At 35.4% G+C, this 20581-nt stretch overlaps 1 protein-coding gene across 1 annotated transcript; it reads right to left on the reverse strand.

Moving 5' to 3' along the window:
- Nucleotides 1-8333: 8333 nt before the first annotated feature.
- On the reverse strand, nucleotides 8334-20005 carry LOC111422598 (adenylate kinase-like). The gene is made up of 3 exons (XM_071198752.1): nucleotides 19806-20005; nucleotides 19520-19756; nucleotides 8334-8902 (listed from the first exon to the last, which is right to left on the reverse strand). Exons 1-3 carry the CDS (start codon nucleotides 19902-19904, stop codon nucleotides 8513-8515), a joined length of 726 nt encoding a protein of 241 aa, XP_071054853.1. The 5' UTR covers nucleotides 19905-20005; the 3' UTR covers nucleotides 8334-8512.
- Between the last annotated feature and the right edge of the window lie 576 nt (nucleotides 20006-20581).

Below are 20581 nucleotides of genomic sequence, written 5' to 3' on the forward strand. Positions count from 1 at the left end.
CAAAACGACGCACAATGGTCTATACCGGCACAGCTAAGAAAACGACTTTAAATCTTCAGGCAATATCGTCATAAGTCAAAATAATCATCACACTATACACTACCTATACTGGCACATTTAACGAAAGTGGCCAACAACACAAAGTCTAGAGTGGCATAAATCAAAATGTGCCGCTAATGCATACTCAAATCGATGCTACTTCTTCAGATGTGTCACTAGTGCTTACACAAAACAGGACTTTACCTCAAACATGCAACGGCACACTAAAAATATGCCACTATTGAAGTAACAGGATTGGTGGAACACATGAAATGCATTAATGACACATTGTGCCATCTAGGACGGACTATTCGAACTAATATTACACCAGTGTTGATGGACGAAACTGCATCAAATTTTATATTTATACTTGTGTTTAAAGGCATTTTGTATTTTTTTGAGATGTGCCACTATTGTCGCCGGTGAGCGATATATTTCTTATACTTCCTACTTATATTCCTAGTATTTCTCCGTACTTCCCCGTAATTCCTCTTACATACACGTACCTCCTCTCCCTTCGGACGGCATATCCACGTGTGTATTTAAGTAAAACACCCAAATAAAAGTCAATAAAAATTAACATATATTCTTTGGCAAATAAAAACATTGAGTTTTTCTATATAAAAACAGAAAATAATAATACTGACAAAACAGATTTAAAGCTTTTTATAATTTTGTTTGAAAGCTTTGTATAATTTCTTTATTTCTACATCATCATGTCTGCTAATTTGAAATATGCCGTTACCAAGTAAATTAATGGGACCGTAAAATACATACTCTTCATCTACAACCGCGATGTCTGGTGTTTTTGGCCATACAAAAAAATCCAAATCTTGTCGTAAGATTTTGCAACTTTGACCACAAAAGCAAGTCACAGTGCAAGAAAAATGTTTATCTAATCCTTTTTGAATTTTTAGGCTTATACCATTACATTTTGATTCAAATATTAACCATTGTTCCTGACTAACTTTTGTTTTAAGCCAGCACTTAAGAGCTTTTAATATAACGCACTTTTCTGTTTCCTGATCTGTAGCTGCAGTCTCACTTAATGGTTGTGGTGAGGGGTGTGGTAATGTCTGCTCAGAAATGTTTTCAATTATGTCGGTTTGCGTAGACTGAGTCGATATTTTTCTCTCGTATTTGCATTTATAAAATTTGGAAATTAAAACTATTTGTTTTTTCGTGGCAGATAGCAATTTAAATTGCTGCGGATTATTTTTAAAAATCCCGCAAAACAAATTTTTTTCTTCCAAAGTTAGTAATTCATGGTAGTCATTTCTAATAAATGCTTCTATTTTTTCTAGACCATTTTCGTCAATCGTACCAAGCAGCACCTCATTATCAAATCCGCTAATAATAAGAATTTCCTTAACATTTTCATTTAATTGAAATTGTAGAAAACTTTCGGCCTCTTGAAAACAGCGATAGCGATTTGCCGTCATCCTGGCGCCTAATACAAAACAGAATTTACGAGCGAATTTAGCACCATTGACTCTTCACGATATGTTAATATAAATTTAAATTTTAATATGATACTCATTCAATCGTACCTTTGAATGAAAACGATGCTTCTACTAGTAACAATTCACACACCCTTTATGAAACAGAAACTGCGCACCTAATACTAGATCTAGCTTGTTTATGGAACATCGTAACTTCGATCGTTAGATATCGTGTTTAATCGTGTTCGATCGTGTTTCAATATATCCCCAAATTTCCCTAAATAATTTCCCGTACTGCCCCAAACTTCCTCGATAATTCCCCGTAATTCCTTGTACTTCCCCGTAATTACTCGCATCTCCCCATAATTCCCCAGACTTCCCCGTAATTCGTCGAACTTCCCCATAATTTCTCCGCATTTCCCCTATTTTGTACACCTACTTCCCCAGCGGTTTACCCCTCGGCCAAAATGCACAAATTATAATGCAGAGAGTGATTACTAAGAAAAAACAGAAGCCGTGCTGCTCAAAAGCCAAATAGATCAGACTCAGAGACAAAGAATAAGATCATAGAGGTATGATGATTACTGAGCGCAATGGAGATGGTTGGATGACATCAAGAAGATTGGGAGGATAAATTAGCCTACTTCAACGAGTGAAGATGGGCTAAAAAAGAAAAAAGAAAAATGTGTATTGAAGACATCGTACTGGTAAGAAGCGACCCAGAGGAGTTGAAGAATATGCTGGAGCCGCTTCATAATCATGCTGTCCGAAATTAAATTAACCGATTAATAAGTGAATCATGCTGTCCGAAAAATGACCATTTTTTGACCTTATGTATTTATGACCTTTAAAGTCCTTCCACGTGTATAGAACGCAGAAGACGTTCGTCAATATCAAACATACGAAGTTTTGAAAGAATTGATGTATCAAATGATTGAACATCAAATCATTGATGTTTGAAATGCGCTGTACTGTGTCGACGTACGTGCGAAGAGTTAAGAACGGTGTTTAAAGTGGTACGAAGGTGAGCTTTTGGCTTAAAAGTATATTGGATCTATTAGTAAACGTATAATAACATCTTTATTGTGCAAATAATATCTTTATTGTGCAAAAACATTCAAGTGTTACACTCGTCAATCAGTACTACAATCTACAATAACCGTACAGACAAGTACAATAATAATTATAACATAGCAAACGCAATACATTAATTATAGCAACAATAGTCGTAATTACGAAAATAAACGCAACAAAACACAGCAAATTACGCACGTGATCAATAAGAGTCAAAATTAATTACGGTTCCGATACACATATATTGAAATTTTCGGACGTAATTGTATCGTTTAAAAAGTCAGTACATGAGTAGTAGGCCCGCTCAACCAGGAATTTATGAAGACAGTTCTTTAGAGATTTAAGAGGCAATCCGGCGACAGTGAGTGGCAGTTTATTAAAAAACTTGACAGCAACAATATTTACACTTTGGTGACCCCTTGATAATCTGGAATATTTAGGTATGCGACGCCCATTGTTTCTAGTGTGGTGGTGGACCTCACCATGTGTGACAAAATGCTGACTCTGTACCTTAATGTAGAGTATGCTGTGGTATATATACAATGAAGGAAATGTCAGAATTTTCAATGAAACAACAGAATTCCTGCAGTCATCACGATACTTCACATTATTGAGGACACGGACTGCACGTCGCTGTAGTCTGAAGACACGATCGCACGATGAGGTCCCACCCCATGCAACTATTGCATACGACATCAACGATTGGCAGAGGGAAATTCATTGCAAACCACAGCTGGGCATTAGTCTTCGATGAATTAGCTAAACCACAAGCTCAGATCTCTGAAATTAAAGGAATGATTAAACAAACTATAAGGGAGGTTTACTCAGACGATGAAATACTCGAGAGTATTATGGAAAAACTGGTTGGCGGCCTTCAAACTCGATTCGGACGGCTCTTAGAAGAACAGACAAGGAGAGTTAATGTGCTTGAGAAAGAAAATTTAAAATTACGAGAAGATACCGATCGACTCGAACAATATTCGCTTACTTGGAATCCCTGAAATTGTGAACGAAGATACCAATGGTAAAGTTTTGGAGATCTTATTGAATTAAGAGTCAAACCACGGGTTTTGATGGATTATATATATCTATGATAAAATATTCCCAATATTGTTCCTCAACTTAAAAACATTATTAATACCAGTATTTCTACTGGAAGTTTTCCTTCAGAGAGCGATTAATGTACCTTTAGCTAAAACTAAACAGTCAAAAGAGTTTTCTGATCCGCTCCCTATAAGCATTCTGCCTGTGTTGTCCAAGGTGTTGGAAAGAGTATTATGGCAAGAATTAAACTCTTGTTACAACAAATAATATCTTGCTTATCTTCCTACAGTTGTGTAACTTCACTCTTAAATATAACAGATGATATCTTGAAGGCTACTGATGAAGGTAAGGTTACACTTTTGTGCCTCTTGGACTACTCTAAGGCCTTCGAATGAATGCATCGATGTTGTTTGCTATCTTGCATTACATTGGATTAAAAGATAGAGCAGTGCAAAACAATGCGAATTTGGCTACTCTTATTGATAAATCCGATCGTCACGGTCTGCTAGTTAAGCCTGATAAAACCGAGTTGATACTTTGTGGTCCAAAAAAAATTAAAGCCAGACTACACAATTTAAAAAATATAAGCGTTGGTGATATAAAATTGAAACTCAAGGAAAAAGTTAAGAATTTACGAATCGCTTAATTTCAACTTACATATAAATAAATGTATACAGAAGGCGTACGGAAATCTGAAATATATTTACCCCAACAGGAAGTATATTAACAAAAGCACTAAATACCTGCTCTGTGATAGCATGGTTATTTATTTCCTATAAGCTAAAACATAAAATACAAAAGGGGCAAAATTCTTGTTTGGACTAAGTCGAAGGGACCATGTCAGTCATACACTTGTTCTAGCAGATTGGCTAAATATGAATTCTAGACGGTTGGTGAGCCCTTAAATAGGATCAGGTTCCGGTCGGATATCCACACCCTCAACGTTAGATTTAAGGGTACCTTAACACCACCTTTACATAAGACTGAATTATACAAACAAAGTTTTAGCTATCAAATTATGAAGATTTATAATTTCTATTGTTATACCGCTGGATGTGTGTACTTCTGAACAACAGTTTGGGATGCGACTAACGGGGTTATTTCTTAGGAGTTGAGGTAGCGACGTAACGGAGCGCGCATCTTAATCTTGTACCGATATGACGACATTTGATTTGACGACGTCGAGCTTTCCGAACTTTTTGTAAGAACTTTTAGTTCAGGATTTTTTTTTGTTGTTCTTTTTTAGTTAGCTGATATCACTGTTAATATTTTGATTTATATGTTATTATCCTGCACAGAGCGCATTCGTAAATTAGGATATAGTATGGTTTATTAATGGCATGATGGAAGAACGGGCTACCGAATCATGCCATACGATTGGTTGGTCGTCGGAAGATAGAAGCTATGTTTTATTGTAATTATTATTATTATATTTTCTTTGTTATTTTCTTCTTGGCGATTGATTCAATAAATTATTATTATATTAAGGCAAAGAAAACCAGACCACCAAAATAACAGAGATCCTGCGTTCTACCGGTAATAACATATCGCCTGGAAAGCACCGCGCTTACAAAAAATAATACCAATAGGCTTAGAACAAACCAAAGAGATCAGACTCGGAGACAAAGAATAAGATCATAGAGGTATTAGCGTTGATTACTGGGCGCAACGGAGATGGCTGAATGACATTAAGAAGATTGGGAGGTGAAATTGGCCTACTTCCAGGAGTGGCGACGGGTTAAAAAAGAAAAAAAGGAAAATGTGTATTGGAGACATCGTACTGATAAGAAGCGACCCAAAGGAGTTGAAGAGTATGCTGGAGTCGCTTTATAAAGTATCAGCAGAAGTGGGTCTAAGGATGAACCTTCAACACACAAAGATCTTGAGTCCGGATACTCCCCAGTTTTTGATCGAAAATCATATTAATGCAAAGAAAATCAGACCGCCGAAATAACAGAGTTTGGGAAACTCGGATTCAACCTCAAAAACCCTGAACCCTGCGTACTACCGGCAACAATATATCATCTGGAAAGCACCGCGCTTACAAAAAAAAAGTAATAAGCTAAGAACAAATCAAAGAGCCATGGAGAGGGCAATAATTTATTTATTAATTGATATCGGGGAGCAACAACACGACAAACCCAATAAAGTTGCTCCACATAATTATTATATACGAAAACCTTAAAGTAATATTTAATGTGATTACAAATATGTTGTTATCTTAAATTAACATTATTAAATATTTAAATTACACATGATGTGCGCAATCTTCAGAACATGAAAATCAATTCTCGCCATCAGCGATGGGGAATCGGTACGACCATTGCCAAGCTTGTACAAAAATAAAACGTCATTATATGCATTAGACGCATAGTTACTGTACACTTGTTGGGTTTTATAACACAAATATTTAATCAGTCGTTTCTGGATTCCTTCTAACCTAGTGATATATACGGAATATTGAGGATTCCAGATTACGCCACCAAAGTTTAAGATGCTGTTGACATATGCATTGTACTTACTTATGATTGCGTTGTAGTTTGTGAAATCCTCGGAAGATCGCTTTATAAAGCCATCTACATGAACATCGAAAAGTAGTTTCTGATCTAGTGTTACACCAAGATCAACTGTAGATGTAACTCGACGCAACTTATCATAGTTAAGGATGTAATCATATTTTATGTAATCTTTTTTCCTGGTGAATGTGATGGTAAGGTAATACGACACAAGGGGGTTGAAGAATATGCTGGAGCCGCTTTATAAAGTATCAGTAGAAGTGGGTCTAAGAATGAACCATCAACACACAAAGACCTTGAGCCCGGATACTCCCCGGTTTTTGATCGAAAATCATATTAATGCAAAGAAAATCAGACCGCCGACATAACAGAGTTTGGGAAACTCGGATTCAACCTCAAAAACCCTGAATCCTGCGTACTACCGGTAACAATATATCACCTGGAAAGCACCGCGCTTACAAAAAAAAGTAATAAGCTAAGAACAAATCAAAGAGCCATGGAGAGGGCAATAATAAGAAACAGAGATTAAGATTATAGACTGTTAGGGATATTTTGTGTGCGGGGGATTTTGGGTTGGTAGTGCGGAGCGTGGGGTGGCAATGGAGTGATTCCCGCGTTCGAAATGTTCCGAGACGTTAGATAAAAAAGAACAGGTTTGAACAAGATCGAGAAAGTCGAACATGAGAGTTGGTGCGTGGCAGAGGTAAAAAGACGTGTACCGCTAGAAAAGATGGACTAAAACGGGTGTGTTTTGAGAAACACAAACACTGAACTGAATTACATTGATATTTTGTTAGAAGTTTCAATAAAGTTGTTATTTAGATAAATTTACGTGAGTGTATTTACTTTAAGACGTATTGGCAAAGATTGACTACTATCCAGTGGAGGTCGCGGATATAAAATAGGAATGTGGGAAGACCACAACGGAGATGGGTGAGTGACATCAAAAAGATTGAGGGAAATTGGCAGCAAATGGCGTCAAACAGAGGGAAATGGAATAACATGGAAGAAGTCTATCTCCAGAAGTGGAGACGGACTAAGAAAGAAAGATGTTCTTCTCAACCGACTTCATTCTTTTTTTCTGGTCATAATATTACTAGTTTTTGTGTTGTCATTTTCTACCAATATGTTATCTTTGTGTTCAGAACATTTTTTATCGTAAATATATCGGTAGTTCTCAACAATTTTAATTAATTTTCCATCGAATTCACTCATTTTGTTGGCACAGAAATAAACAACAGTTGAGGTTAGGTTAGAACGCGCTATTTACATCGCCCATTGGATACAGCCAGATACAGCTGATTGAGGTCGTCTTGCGCATGTGTGACGCTGTAAATTTAGAAAAGTTGACCAACTTTATGTTTACAGCTAAATCTTACAGCTTTGTATAAACGATACATGGGGTTTCAATACATTTAACTCTTACAGCTAAATTTTTAAATTTAAATTTACAGCTAAATCGTCTGTATAAACCCGGCCTAATTCTGTGTCTTTCTTCGTTATTGAACAGATTTTTTCATTAGATACATGTTCTATCCATGAATTTCTTAAGATTCTGCGATAAAGCCACATATCAAAAGCTGCCAATTTGTTGGTTCATGATTCTACTCCATGCAGCAACACAGGAAAGACGTAACACTGGAGGAGTCTGATTTTTGTGGTTGGCTCCTAAAAATTAACGCCATTGGTCGTTGAGTGTGTTATTTTTTGGTCATTTAGCATATGGAATCTCCTTCTTGTCTATGATCATATATTTCGTTTTGTCGACATCTTCCACTCGAGACATTAGTTGCTACAATCCTATCAGACTATCTGAAATAATAATTTTATCATCAGTGTGTTATTCAGTTTTTTCCCATTTACAGATATATCTTCATTAAGATCTTCGAGAGCCTTTCTGAATATATATATTTTGAGTAGACGTTGAATTATAAAAGGGATACGCATCCGGGGTTGATCCCTAATTCCAGTATAGTCGCGATATTATGTTTAGATCTTTTCCGTCGATCCCAATTTTCACTATAATCTTAGACTCGGTCGAAAGCCTTGCTATAGGCGACGAAACAAGGATACACATCGTAGTTGAAATCTCTGCTCCTCTGAAACCCTAACTTGTATAATCTTATACATATAAGCTACACACTTTATATATATTTTATATTTTTAAGTTCGTATATTTAGAAAGGATTAAAAAAAAAATTAAATATACCACTAAAAATAATAATAAACAATTTTATTTAATCTGTCATCAAACATACAAAAATGTTCATAAAATACTCAAACGGAGTAAATTATAACAATTCTAATAAATCGCATGAACAACATGGTAAATAAACCAATGAAAACCTGGGTACCCAAATGAAAAATTGAAAAAAAACCCATGAACAGAATTTGAATTTAAAAGTTGCTTTCGGCGCGTTGTGCAGAAGCGTTCAAAAATATCTTATCGATGCAATTAAAGACATCCGCGGCAGCTTTGGAAGCATCAATACGGTGGTGGATACCACGGGCGTTGTAATAGTTGACTAATGGTTTGGTTTGTGTGTGATATGCAATTAAACGCTTTTTCAAAGCATCGACGTTATCGTCGGATCGGCGAATTAAAGGTTCACCGGTAATATCGTCTTTCATTGTTGTTTTTGGTGGGTGAAACTCTTCATGATAAGAACGTCCGCTCGCCGGGTGAATTAGGCGGCCTGTTATACGACGCACTAGCAAGTTATCGTCGATTCCAAATTCCACGACGGCGTCTAAGCTTGTATTACGTTTGTCCAACAATTCATCTAACTAAAATAGAAAATTATATTAAATTAACTTAAATTTTGTTCAAAACTTCTTCCCTATCCAGTTACAGCACTCTAAAGTTAGGGGAAAAAATTGTTTTTATTTAATAAATCCACTATGGAGGAAATTAGAAGAATGAAATTTAGCAAAAAAATCTCATGACGGACCACTAGAATGGTCGCCATGATGGTCACCATTGATGACGGCTAGCATGTTTGCTTCCACACAGTGGTATAGTCTAGATGGTATACTAGCTGTTTACAAATCTTGGTGTCCAACTGCTCCCAAAGCCATATTTGCCATTACCATCACCATTATCGACCACTTATGGCCACTTCAGGTCATCACCCCTCTATACAATGGCGATGGCTCGTAGTGGTCCATATACAGCCTGTTTCAGAGTAAGCGCCTTATTTTTTTTTAGCCATACTATAAGTACTACTTTCAAAATACTTGGCAGTAATATGCTTTAGGACATTCTCTACACCAGTGATGGCGCACCTATGACACGTGTGTCAGAGGTGACACGCGAATTGATTTTGAATGACACACCTCCATTGAGACAAGAAATTCCATAATTGAATTTATAATTATTAGTTAATTAGGTTTTATAGTTAGGTTAGCTAGTTTAGCAGGTCAGAAACTTAGATCTTTCGTGATTTTTTTATTTTACCAGCCGCGTAATGGAAAATCAAAAAAATAAAAAAGCAAGATTGGAGCCGACTTTTCCAAGATATATGAACAGAGATGTACGGAATTGTCGACAGAAACAACAGAGCATTGTGTATTTTGTAACACGGAATATAAAAAGACACTTTGAAACTACTCATTGTGAGCTCTTGAAGAATACTATGGATGATAGGAAGGAATACATTGCTAGGCAGTTAAACGTCTATAAATTTCAATCAAATTCCATCGTTAAATTTGTAAAAAGCTCTACCAATTTAGCATGAGCAAGTTATTATGTTGCTTATTCCATAGTTCAACATGGAAAAGCCCTCAGTGACGGAGATATTAACAAAAGAATTTCTGAGTTACCACTCAGTAGAAATACCATCAAAGAAAGAATGATACATCTTAATAAAAACGTACATCAACTAAAAAAAAGTCAAATAATTAATATCACATCAAATGCTCGGTTGACCATTATTGCGAGATATTCTGATGGCCTCACTATGAGAGAAGAGTTGATAAAGTTAGAATCAGTGCCAATAAGTATATCAGGAAACGAAATATGTGACTGAATTCAGTGACTTAAACATATCATGTCATGTCATAACAGATGAGACACCAAATAAGGTTTGAAAAAATGTGGGATTCGTCAAATTGTTTATGGAAACTGTTAGACATCTTATTGTACCATTCTATTACATTATCCATCAAGAGGTATTGTGTGCTAAATCAGGATTTTCAGAACTGAATAATGTAATGTCTGATGTAACAAAAATTGTTAATTTTATCACTGCTCGACCTCTCCATAAGCGAGAATTTTCTACACTTTGGCAAGAAGTCGATTCAAGCTACAGTGGCACACTACAGTATTACAGAAGTGACTAAGACAATGTTCGAAAAATGTTTTAATTGTTTTTCTCTGCTAAAATTGCAACTAATGTTAATGTATTGTACATCAGTGTGTTCAGAAAAAGAGTCTTTATCAAAATGACAGAGTTACAGAGTATTTTCTCTGCTAAAATTAAATTAAAAATGGAAGTATTGTACATCAATGGATTCAGAAAAACAATCTCTATCTAACGACCTGAAGAAAAATATATGAAGCAATTTGAAAAACAAAAGTTAATTATCGCTTAAAATTGAAGATGGCATTGGAAAAAATTTATTTGTATTCATCAAACTCATTTGATAACTCGCTCATAAAAATCGCAGTGTAAATGACAGAGTTACAACTTGGAGAGTTTTTTCTGTGACACCCTGTATATGACATGGTAGCATATTATTTACTAAAAGTTTTGAAAATTTTGACACGTTCAGTTCAAAAGGTTCGCCATCACTGCTCAAATCTCACTTTGCAAATTATTTATGCAATTTATTAACCCTCAAAAATCTTTTACATATAAATCACTTTACATAATAAAGAAAATTAAGAAGGTTAATTAGGTAGCCAGGTCAGGCAACACCTTGGTAGTGAGGCCTGCTCTTCCCCTGGCTCCTATGTACTATAACAACAAATAATCCATAACAGCGCAAAAAAAAAAATATATATAACTGAGTATATAACTGTATTTAATTTTAAACTTGGACACGTTTAACACTTTTAATAGACGAGGAAGGGTGTTTCAAAAAACTGTGATGCCGTATGTAAATGAATTCCGAAAAGCAGTCGACGCGTGACGTAGCACCGTAAGTGAATCTTTTCTACGAATATTGACATTATGTACATCAGTACGGTAGGTTATTTTATTACTTAAATAAACAGGAATTTTGTCTTTTAAGATTTTGAAATAAACTACTCCTCTATGTAGAGTCATCCTATTATGCATATTCAGCCAACCACACTCCGCCAATTTATGTGAAACTCTCTGATATTTTTGTATGCCATAAATCAGTCTGAAGCAGCTATTCTAGACATACTGCACCCTTTTAGACCATGTGCCTCAGAAGCGTCAACAAGGGATTGTACATCCGAATTAATTTTGATAGCAGCATTGTTAGAGTCAGTGTGATGAAATGAAATTGACAATTGAGTATCATCAACATAAGTATGATATTTACAAAACTTAAAATTTTTATAAAACGTACTCACATAAATTATGAACAGCAGAGGTCCACATATACTTCCCTGAGGAACTCCTTTAGAGATTAGTTCTTGTGAGAAGACATCTTTGATTTTAGTTCGTTGTTCTCTGCTTAAAAGGTAATGTTTAAAAAACTCTATTGCTGTGTGATTCAGACCAATGTAGTGTAAAATACTTAGTAACAGATGGTGATTTATCATACCAAATGCTTTTGAATAATCCAACAATAGAACAATAGAGATTGGTTGTCGGGTATGATGTTATAAAGAAAAAGATGTTCCCTTAATTGACAACAAACTATTTTTTCAAGTACTTTGGAGAGGGCTGGCAAAATACTTACAGGTCTAAAATCTGTATAACTTTCAGGAGCACTGGTTTTCGGCAAAGGAATCCTTCCAGCAATCAGGAAAAACCGATTCCAGGAGACAAGTGTTAATAATATGCGTTATAATATCTAATAAATATGGACATGACATCTTAATTGTGTTTATACCAAGAAAATCACTTCCCACAGCACCAGAATGCATACCTGATATAACTGCAGCCACCTCACTGCGTGCCACAGTACGAAAGACAAATAATTCTTTCAATGTACATAAAGTGTTGCTATTATAAAATTGGCGACTTTAAAGTTTTTTTTTAAATGGAATGGCATAATTTTTTTTTATTATTGAGATCCTAAAAACATTCTTTTTACCATAGTATTTCGTTTTTCTTAAAAATTCATTTCTTTCCCCATCAAAAAGTAAACTAACATTTTAATGTAGTAGCTCATGAATTTTTTACAGTCAATGTTATTTTGATAGCTGTTGACACAAAAGACACAATTAAATTTTGTCATGTAAACATCATGTAGAGAATGTCAGAGAATGTAAACATTAATATCGTGAATTGTATCGGTCATGTCATAACAGATGAGACACCAAATATGGTTTGAAAAAATGTGGGATTGTTTATGGAAACTGTTAGACATCTTATTGTACCATTCTATTACATTATCCATCAAGAGGTAGTGTGTGCTAAATCAGGATTTTCAGAACTGAATAATGTAATGTCTGATGTAACAAAAATTATTAATTTTATCACTGCTCGACCTCTCCATAAGCGAGAATTTTCTGCACTTTGGCAAGAAGTCGATTCAAGCTACAGTGGCACACTACAGTATTACAGAAGTGACTAAGACAATGTTCGAAAAATGTTTTAATATTTTTTCTCTGCTAAAATTGCAATTAATGTTAATGTATTGTACATCACTGTGTTCAGAAAAAGAGTCTTTATCCAATAACGTGTGAAGAAAAACATATCGGGCACTTTGAAAATCAAAAGTTGATAATCGCTTGACATTGAAGATGGCCTTGGAAAAAGTTTATCAAACCATTTCATTTGACAACTCGCTCATGAAAATCGGAAGGAAAATGACAGAGTTACAGAGTATTTTCTCTGCTAAAATTACATTAAAAATGGAAGTATTGTACATCAATGGATTCAGAAAAACAATCTCTATCTAACGACCTGAAGAAAAATATATGGAACAATTTGAAAAACAAAAGTTAATTATCGCTTAAAATTGAAGATGGCCTTGGAAAAAATTTATTTGTAGCATGAATCATAGTATTCATACTAGTGATGGGAATACCGCTCATAACCGTGTCGCGCTCCAGGAACGGTCGCTACACAAAAATACCGTTCCAAAATACCGTGACCTTGAGCAAAAACATAGCTGGTTTCGTACCGAGTTTGAAAAAATAATATATTCCCTACCCCAGAATCGGGTAGTTTAAAAATCGCGCAGGAATGGTATGTTCCATTAGAATAATGCTCCAAAATATCGTTTCTCAAATACCGAACCATCACTACAAATATGTAAGTATATTAATAACGTTCTGTAACGGGTATTTTAAAATCGCGTGGAAGCGGTACGCTCCTCAAAAATACCGCTCCAAAATACCGTTCCTCAAATACCGTCCCATCACTAATTCATACCAATAGGCTGCGAAAGACATTATAAGCACTGATACTGTGCTATTAATGCCGTCAGATTTGGCGGTATCACTATCAGTGATTAATGCTCGATACCAGATTGTACTGCCTGAGCGGCAGTCCTGGATCGAAAATGAAAATTCTCTGGTTCAGGCAGACATTTGCTTGTACACAGATGGATCAAAAACGCCTGAAGGGGTAGGAGCAGGAGTATACTGCCAGACACCTCGAATTAAGCAAGCTTACAGCCTGGGTACGTACTGTACTGTATTCCAGGCGGAAGTATTTGCTATTGAAGAACATGACAGTACGAATTTTCTCAGACAGTCAAGCCGCTCTCCAGGCGCTGCAAGCCGTCAAAACGGTGTCGGCTCTGGTTAATGATTGTAAGAGAACATTAAACACACTGAGTTGTGATAACAGAGTCTCTCTGATCTGGGTCCCGGGTCACTACAATGGGGTAGCGGCAGATAAGCTAGCACGAGATGGCAGCGCTGAAGCGTTTGTGGGGCCGGAACCAGCAGTTGGTATATCATTTGCGATGGCCAAATATAGGATTGGACTGTGGGCTGAAGAGAGACTTCGCCTACTGTGGACCAGTTCTCCTGGAATGAGACATGCTAAGGTGTTTATCAACATCGCCACTGTCGAACCCGGGAATATTTTAGGACTTGCCCGTAGTAGCATAAAAGTTCTAATGGGTGTTTTTACTGGGCACTCCCGATTAACTCAACTTGTTGGGTTCAACGATGTTGAATGCCGACTATGTGCGGAGGAAGCAGAGACGGTTGAGCATGTTTTATGCCACTGCCCTGTCGTTAATCATATCAAGGGATCTGAATGACCTTTCGCCGAGCAAGGTATTAATGTTCGTTAAGAGCATTGGACTGCACGGTGAAATTTGATAACGATATCTATCGGAGTACAATAGATCCTTAGGGTCGCGGTGCAAGGTTGGTTAGTCCGCCTACCCGATATGTAGTCGATGCAATGTAATGTAATGTAGTATTCATCAAACTCATTTGATAACTCGCTCGTAAAAATCGCAGTGTAAATGACAGAGTTACAGCTTGGGGCGTTTTTTGTGTGACACCCTGTATATGACACGGCAGCATATTATTTACTAAAAGTTTTGAAAATTTTGACACGTCCAGTTCATCACTGCTCAAATCTCACTTTGCAAATTATTTCAAATTGGCGACTTTAAACTTTTTTTTTAAATGGAATGCCATAATTTCTTTTTTATTATTGAGATCCTAAAAACGTTCTTTTTACGATAGTATTTCGTTTTTCTTAAAAATTCATTTCTTTCCCCATCAAAAAGTAAACTAACATTTTAATGTAGTAGCTCATGAATTTTTTACACCCAATGTTATTTTGGTAGCTGTTGACACAAAAAAAACAATTAAATTTTGTCTCACGTTCAGTGACTTAAACATTAATATCGTGAATTGTATCGGTCATGTCATAACAGATGAGACACCAAATATGGTTTGAAAAAATGTGGGATTCGTCAAATTGTTTATGGAAACTGTTAGACATCTTATTGTACCATTCTATTACATTATCCATCAAGAGGTATTGTGTGCTAAATCAGGATTTTCAGAACTGAATAATGTAATGTCTGATGTAACAAAAATTGTTAATTTTATCACTGCTCGACCTCTCCATAAGCAAGAATTTTCTGCACTTTGGCAAGAAGTCGATTCAACCTACAGTGGATTGCTAATCTTTATTATTTCTTTATTAATGTGAGATGGCTGAATCGAGGTAAAGTTCTTGAGCGATTTGTGGATTGTTTTGACTTGGCAAACTTTCCCCAGATTAATGATGATAAGTGGTTCAGTAATTTGATGTTTTTACAGATTTGTCTGTTCATATGAATGAACTAAACTTAAAATTACAAGGTTTTGGCAAAAGTATTGATGTTATGTTTGGATACATCAAATCTTTCGAAAGTAAACTTAAAATTTTTAAACGATATATTAAATCTAAAACTTACTAATATTCTCCTCGGTTAAAAAAGTATTTTGAAAAAACCATTAATGCAACGGAGTGTATACTTTTTTTACCAGAATATAATAACTTCATTATCTGAATAGTTCGGCGAAAGATTTAACCAATTTAGAAGACTGGAAGAGAACACTGGTAGAATTTCAAGAAAGAGTTTGGAGTTATATATTCGTTGAGTTAAGAGTGAAGCTTGAAAATTTGAAGAGTGCAACTATGAACAGGAAATTTTGAATACTTGGAACAGATCTGACAGTAACATTTACTGATATAAAGAATCTAGCAATGGCGTTATTAACAATATATTCTTTAATGTATTACTGTGAGATGTTATTCTTTGGGTTAAATACTGCGAAAAATAAATCTTTTTTTATCTGAAAATATCAAATACCCAACCCAACCCGGATGTTCTAAACGCAAAGTAAACGAAATTGAACGAACAGCAACTCATAAAATTATTGAAGACGAAACTTCTTCAAAACTGATTAACAAAATAACCGCAGTAATAATGGCAGAAGTAATGATAGGTGATAAAACAAAACAAACTCTTGATCGTGTACCTTTGTCAAATAATACAGTTCATCGACGAATAATTGATATGGCCAATAATGTGAAACAGTTTGTTAGATACGAAAAGAACCAAGAAATTCACGACGACTTTTTATTTTGCCAGCCTTTATTAGGTCATACAACAGGAGAAGATATCTTTAACGTTATGAATAAATTTATGCAAGATAACAAAATTAGTTGGACTAAATGTGTTGGAATAAGTACAGATGGTGCAAAAAGTATGGTCAGCATTAATAAAGAACTCATTGCAAAAATTCAGAAGGTTGCACCAAATGTCAAGTCCACACATTGTTGCATTCACAGAGAGGCTTTGGCAACACGTAAGATCTGCAAAAAGTTCTTGATGAAAGCGTGAAAATCAGCCATACTCAACTGCTTTTTCATACTGATGTACGTTGGCTATCTCGGGGAAAAATTTTAAGTCGATTATTTGAACTGAGACAAGAACTTCAAGTTTTTCTTAATGATAAATTTGAACTGAAAAAGTGTCTACATGACTCAACTCAATTTGGATAGCCCAAATTGGCATACTTAGCAGATATATTCTCTATTTTAAATGGACTTAATTTATCATTACAAGGTAAAGATATTTCATTGTTTCATGTCCAGGACAAAGTAAACGCTACAATTGAAAAATTAAAGTTATGGAAAACTAGAGTTAATAATGGAGAGCTAGACTCGTTTCCCTCTCTTCATGAGTTTGTAATAAAATCATCTGATAAAATTGATACGGATGTTCTGAAATGTTTATTTGGACGGATTACAAGAGGGCCTGAAAAATTATTTTCCGGATTTAACGACAAACCTCGAATGGATAAGACATCCGTTTAATATTGATTCATCTGCCATGCCAGATAATTTATCTAATGTGGAACAAGAACAGCTCTTGGAGTTATCTGCAGACGGATTTTTGAAAAATAAACATAAAGGACTAAACTATATTGGATATTGTTCTTACTCCTATTACCCACATTTTTAACTTCTCCATTGAACGATCCTCATTCCCTTCAATCTGGAAAGTTGCTCATGTTGTCCCTATACCTAAATCCAAGAGTCCCTCAAGTTTAAATGATTTTCGCCCTATCTCCATTTTATCTGTTCTATCTAAAGCTCTCGAGCGCCTTGTTTATCTACAAGTTCAAGAGTATTTACAAGAATTTAACTTGCACAACGACTTTCAATCGGGTTTTCGTAAGGGTCATAGCACGACAACAGCGCTTATTAAGATTACAGATGATATTAGGTATGCTTGCGACAAACGTTGTGTTACCATCCTTGTATTACTTGATTTTAGCAAGGCGTTCGATTCGGTTAATCACGATCTTTTGTTGGCGTCACTAGCTGCCCTTGGATTTACCTCTTCATGTTTATCTTGGTTTCAATCTTACTTTTCCTGTCGTTCCTTGTGTGTGCGTGCTGATTCTGCGCTCTCGTCTGCTTGTGATGTTAAATGTGGTGTACCCCAGGGTAGTGTGTTGGGTCCGTTGCTCTTTTCGATTTTCATTAATGCCGTCACCCACTGTATTTCTTGTAATTATCATGTGTATGCTGATGACCTCCAAATTTACACTACGACAACTATTGATGATTTTCCGGAAGCAATTGCACGTCTTAATCATGACCTTTCCAATATTTTGGATTGGTCCAAACGTTATGGCCTTAAATTAAATACTGCTAAAACTCAAGCAATTGCGTTTGGCAGTCGACCTTTACTGGCAAAGCTGAATGATTTTTCATCCATTCACTTAATGCTTGACGGAGACATTATTCAGCTGTCAGACACGGTTAGAAACCTTGGGGTGGTTATGGATTCTACAATGTCCTGGAAACCTCAAATTCAATCTGTCTGCAGAAAGGTCTATCATTGTTTCCACTCACTGAAAAGTCTCCGTTGCTTCCTTCCTCCCATGATCCGTCGTAATCTTTGTTTTTCCCTGATTTTCCCCCATATTGATTATGCTGACACGGCATATCCTGATCTTTCGGTAACACTACGAAACAAACTGCAAAGACTTCAAAACAACTGCATACGGTATATCTTTGATCTCGAGAGATCTCAACACATAACCCCATACCGTAATTATTTGCAGATATTAAGCTGTCAGAACCGTAGATCGTTTCGTATATTAACTATGTTATATACTGTTCTTCACAATCAAACCCCGAGGTATCTGTATTGTATATTTCAACGCTTGTCGCCGCATGGTTTACCCACTAGATCTCAGTTAGATTCTGTGCTTATGTTCCCGACCCATAGTACCGAGATTTACCATAAATCGTTTGCTATGCAGGCAATAACCCTTTGGAATAGTCTGCCTACTGAGATCCGTAATATTCCTCACCTTGTAACATTTAAAAACCACCTAAAACGTCATTTATTGGCTCTCCAACTATCTTCCCGAGAACTTTTTTTTCTCCCTTTTCTTCTCTTCTTCTACTTCTCTTCTTCTTTTATTCCAGCAACTATCATTATGCACCGTTTTTAGTGACCATAAGTTTAGCATAGCAGCTTGCCGTTTATTCATAGTTTTTCTTATATAACTTAGTATACTGCTGATTGATTGGGTTGTTTGGAAGATATCGCTTACGCGATAAATCGACCCTTTCGCCCGTATTTATGCATTAAGTTAAATGTATACATTTTCTTTAATTTGTATTTTTTGTTTCTTATTATGGCAATAAATTTATTTATTATTATTATTGTAAAGAGTGTTCTTTAGCATCTTTTTGGCTGCAAATGCAACAACTATATCCGAATTTAACAGAAAAAGTGTTAAAACATGTTTTGCCATTTCCAACATCATATCTATGTGAAGTTGTGTTTTCAGCATTAGTCGATATTAAGTCGAAAAAAAGAAACAGGATTTTGGATGTGGAGCCGCATCTTCGATTAAAATTAACGAATAGGGAACCTGATTATAATCATTTGGCTTCATCTCAACATAAACAAATTCATCCATCCCACTGACGCTTTCGTTAATGTTATTATTATTACATTTATTTATTATACTTTATTATTATAAGTTTTGATAATTACAACAGGGGTACATATATGCTGAAAGTTTGAGAAACACTGTCCTAAAGCATATTACTGCCAAATATTTTGAAAGTAGTACTCTGAAACAGGCTGTATAAGCCATAGTGAACAGGAGCCATAAATTATCAAGAGATTTTTTCTTTTAACTTTAGAGGGCTATAACTTGGAGAAGAAGGGTTTTGAACAAATTAAGTTAATTTTTGCTGAAATCTTTCACACCAATAGAAACACCTGTATGTTAAATTACAATATGAAATTTTTTCTTGCTACCTTTTCAGCTTGAGGAACAGTTCTTGGGAACCCATCTAATAAAAATCCATTCTGACACTCTGGTTTGTCCAAATTACTATCAATCATGCTGACCACAAGGTCATCGCTCACTAACTTCCCTTCATCCATAACTTTCTTAATTTTTGCACCCAAAGGGGATCCAGAATCGACCTCTGCTCTTAGCATGTCTCCAGTGGCCAAATGGCATACGCAGAAACGTTGCTTTAGTAAAGGGGCCTAAAAAATGAAATTTATTTGGAGGTTATGTTAGGTTAAGTTTCATTACTTGTGTTCCTTTTCCCGATCCGGGGGGGCCAAGCAAAATAGCATTGATTCCGGGAGTTTCGGATGTTGCAGGGGCTGGTTTCGGTTGGGCGGCAGGCATCGTTTATTGTTTAATAGACAAGATTAAATAAATTATTTATAAAAACGATGTACACTCTGACAGATGTTACGTACGAGTGAAGTTGAGTGAAGTAGTTTCCGTTATCAAATTAGGTTATGAAATATTTCGCTGATAATCCCCAAATAAAATTAAAAACAAATTTTTATTTATTAATAATTCAAATTGTTTACTACTTAAGTGCTTCATAAATTTAATTTTACGTTTAAAACATTTCTTAAAAACATTTTTATTTTTATATAGTGACATCTATTAATAGAAAGATAAACTTTATAATTTTAATGATTATAGGCCAAAAAAATTAATTAACTTTTTGTGGTCATTTTCGTGTTAAACGGAACAATTGCGATTGTTTCTAAAAAATAATAAAATATTTTAACTTCTTTCAATGGAGATTTATATCAAAGTGTTAATAACGTTTTGTGCTTTCAATTCGAAGTCGAAATCAACTATTGTTTGAGAACAAATGGTAATTGAGAGCGATAAAAGGTTGATTAAGAGGAAATAAACTAATTAAAAAAGTTATTGCGAATTATTATTTCACCACGGCTTATGGTATTCTATAAACCGGATGTCCCCTATTGTCAGAGCCATAAATTCTAAAAGTATCACCTGGCGAAACACCTTTCTAAGATTATGTCTCTTTTTATAGGAACGAC

The sequence above is a fragment of the Onthophagus taurus genome, chromosome 8, assembly GCF_036711975.1.
Source record: "Onthophagus taurus isolate NC chromosome 8, IU_Otau_3.0, whole genome shotgun sequence".
NCBI classification, from domain to species: domain Eukaryota; kingdom Metazoa; phylum Arthropoda; class Insecta; order Coleoptera; family Scarabaeidae; genus Onthophagus; species Onthophagus taurus.